General features: G+C 68.1%; 1 protein-coding gene across 1 annotated transcript in view; it reads right to left on the bottom strand.

Annotated features, from left to right (window-relative positions):
• Window positions 1-2,500, bottom strand: part of ENH_00069430 (hypothetical protein, conserved) — a gene marked incomplete at both ends in the record, with an annotated part of 2,755 nt that extends 255 nt beyond the window's left edge. The window contains 2 exons of the mRNA XM_013582491.1: window positions 1-849; window positions 945-2,500. The exon at window positions 1-849 is cut by the window's left edge and continues 255 nt beyond it. Coding sequence (XP_013437945.1) covers window positions 1-849; window positions 945-2,500 — 2,405 coding nt within the window. The remainder of the gene's footprint in view (window positions 850-944) is intronic.

Raw genomic sequence — 2,500 nt, 5'->3', positions numbered from 1 at the left:
CCGCTCCCGCTGCTGCTGCTGCTGCTGCTGCTGCTGCTGCTGCTGCTGCTGCAGGCGCGCAGCAGCGTCTGGGGCTCCGAGGATGCAAAGGGCATCCAGCAGCAGCAACTGATAACCCTCTGGCAGCTCACTTGGCAGCTTGTTGAAGCGAATGCAGTGCGCGAAAAGTCGCAAGTAAGGCAGCAGCATTCCCGACAGCAGCGCCTCGGCCTCGGGGTGTCTGGACTGCTGCGCAAGGCGCGCGAAGGAGGAGAAGAGTTCGAGCTGTACGTACACCGCGCGGCTCCAGCCGTGCACCTCCAGCGCCAGCTGCTCCTCCCCTGCTGCTGCTGCTGCTGCTGCTGCTGCTTCCGACGTCAGCAGCCGGCTTATGCACTGCTGCAGGTCCTTCAGGATGTGGCACACCGCGCTCCGCATCACCTCCACGCTGCTGCTGCTGCTGCTGCTGCTGCTGCTGCTGGCCGCAGCACACAGCGGCGACGCGCCCACGCCCAGGCCGCTGCTGCTGCTGCTGCTGCTGCTGCTACCTGCTGCTGCTGCAGCGGGCACTGCTTCGCACGCCGCAGACGCCTCGTACAACACGCCCGCGCCGCCAGCAGCAGCAGCAGCAGCCAGCCGCTTCCTGCTGCTGCTCCCGCTCCCGCCCCACAGCTCCCCACCCGCTGCTGCCGCTGCTGCTGCTGCAGCAGACACTGCAGCAGCAGCCGGAGACGCCGACGGGCTCGGCGTCGACGCGCACGTGCTCGTCGAGTAGCTCGGAGACACAGCAGCAGCAGCAGCAGCTGCTGCTGCTGCTGCTGCTGCCTGCGCTGCTGCGGCTCCCGAAACGTCCCCCTGGTCCAGCAGCATCTGCAGCAGCAACACACCATCGACAACTCCTGCTGCACAACAGCAGCAGCAGCAGCAGCAGCAGCAGCAGCAGTTGGTTTGGTTTGGGGTCTCACCGCGTTTTGGGGGTTTGCGATTCGGTTTCGCTTTGCTGCAGAGTCTGCTGCAGCAGCAGCAGCAGCTGCTGCTGCTGCTGCTTTGCCGCGTCTCTTGTCCCTCCACTCCAGGGCCCTTTCTCTCGCCACTCTAAACCCAAATTTGCGAATAGTAAACATCTTGAGGACGGGGCGGCCGCAGTGCTGCAGTCCGAGTCTGTGGGGCCCCCCGGGGGCCCCCCTGCTGCTGCTGCTGCCTGCTGCAGCAGCAGCAGCAGCAGCAGCGGGGGGCCCCTCCTCCTCGTCTGCTGCTGTCACCACCCAGGCCTTCATTGCTTCCGACCACTCCACTTGCGGCTCCACCGGCAGCTGCGCCACTCTCTCCAAGTAGTCCACTCTCCCGCTGCCTCCGTAGTACGGAGCAGCAGCAGCAGCAGCAGCAGCAGCAGCAGGGCCTGCTGCTGCTGCTGCTGCTGCTGCTGCTGCCGCGGCGTCGGGGAGCGCGCCGCCCGGAGTCTTGCAGGCCATCGGCGCGTGCAGCACGCCCGCCCCCGCAGCAGCAGCAGCAGCCGCAGCAGCAGCAGCAGCAGCAGCAGCAGCAGCAGCAGCGGTGTCTGCAGGGCCCTGCGGCGGCCCTGCCGCGCCCGCCCCTGCCTCCGCGCCGCCGCCGCTGCTGCCCGCCCCCGCCCCCGCCGCAGCCGCAGCAGCAGCAGCAGCAGCGGGAGGGTCCGCAGCAGCAGCAGCAGCAGCAGCAGCCTCCTTTTCCTCCATCTGCTGGATCTGCTGCAGCGCGCGTTCGAGCCTGGCGTTGGCGGCGTCGAACTGGGCCTCTGCGTGGGAAAGCTGCGCTTTCTGCTGCTGCTGCTGCCCCGCTGCAGCAGCAGCAGCAGCGTGCTGCAGCAGCCTGCGGCGGCGCTGCTGCAGCGCCTCTGCTGCGCGCTTCCGCGTCAGCAGCGCCAACTGGTGGGCCCTTCTGAAGCCATGTTTGTTAACTGTGAAGTATCTGATGACTCTGCGGCCTCCCTCGTGCCAAAAGGCCCTCCAGATCATCCTTGCTGCGTCGTAGTAGACTCCGGGCACCTTGGGCACTTCGCGCGCCTGCTGCAGCAGCTCTGCTGCTGCTGCTGCTGCTGCAGCAGGCGCTGCAGCAGCAGCAGCAGCGGGAGCTGCAGCAGCGGCAGGGCGCAGCGGCGCAGCCGCAGCCGCCGCGCCCGCGCGCGGGCCCGGCTCCGGCTTCACCGCAGGCAGCAGCGGCGCAGCCGCCTGCTGCACCTCCACCTCCTGCTGCTGCTGCTGCTGCTGCTGCTGCTGCTGCTGCTGCTGCTGCTGCTGCTGCTGGGCCTTGACTTTCTTGCGTTCCACCGCGCGTTCCTTCGTCTCCACCGCCAACTGCAGCGCCTTCTCGTGCCCAAACTTCGCAGAAGAAAAATATCTGAACTTTCTCTTTCCGCTTTCCGCGCAAACCCACGAGGCCCTCCAGCAGTTCTGCTGCGGGTCAAACCAAATCCCGCTGTACTTCCGGGGCAGGGGGCCCCCCGGGGGCCCCCCGGGGGGCCCCCCGGGGGCGGGGGGCCCCC

The sequence above is a fragment of the Eimeria necatrix genome, genomic scaffold, assembly GCF_000499385.1.
Source record: "Eimeria necatrix Houghton genomic scaffold, Enh_scaff668, whole genome shotgun sequence".
Lineage (NCBI taxonomy): Eukaryota > Apicomplexa > Conoidasida > Eucoccidiorida > Eimeriidae > Eimeria > Eimeria necatrix.
The sequence above is the reverse complement of the archived record's forward strand: the minus strand, read 5'-3'. Positions and strand labels throughout refer to the sequence as shown.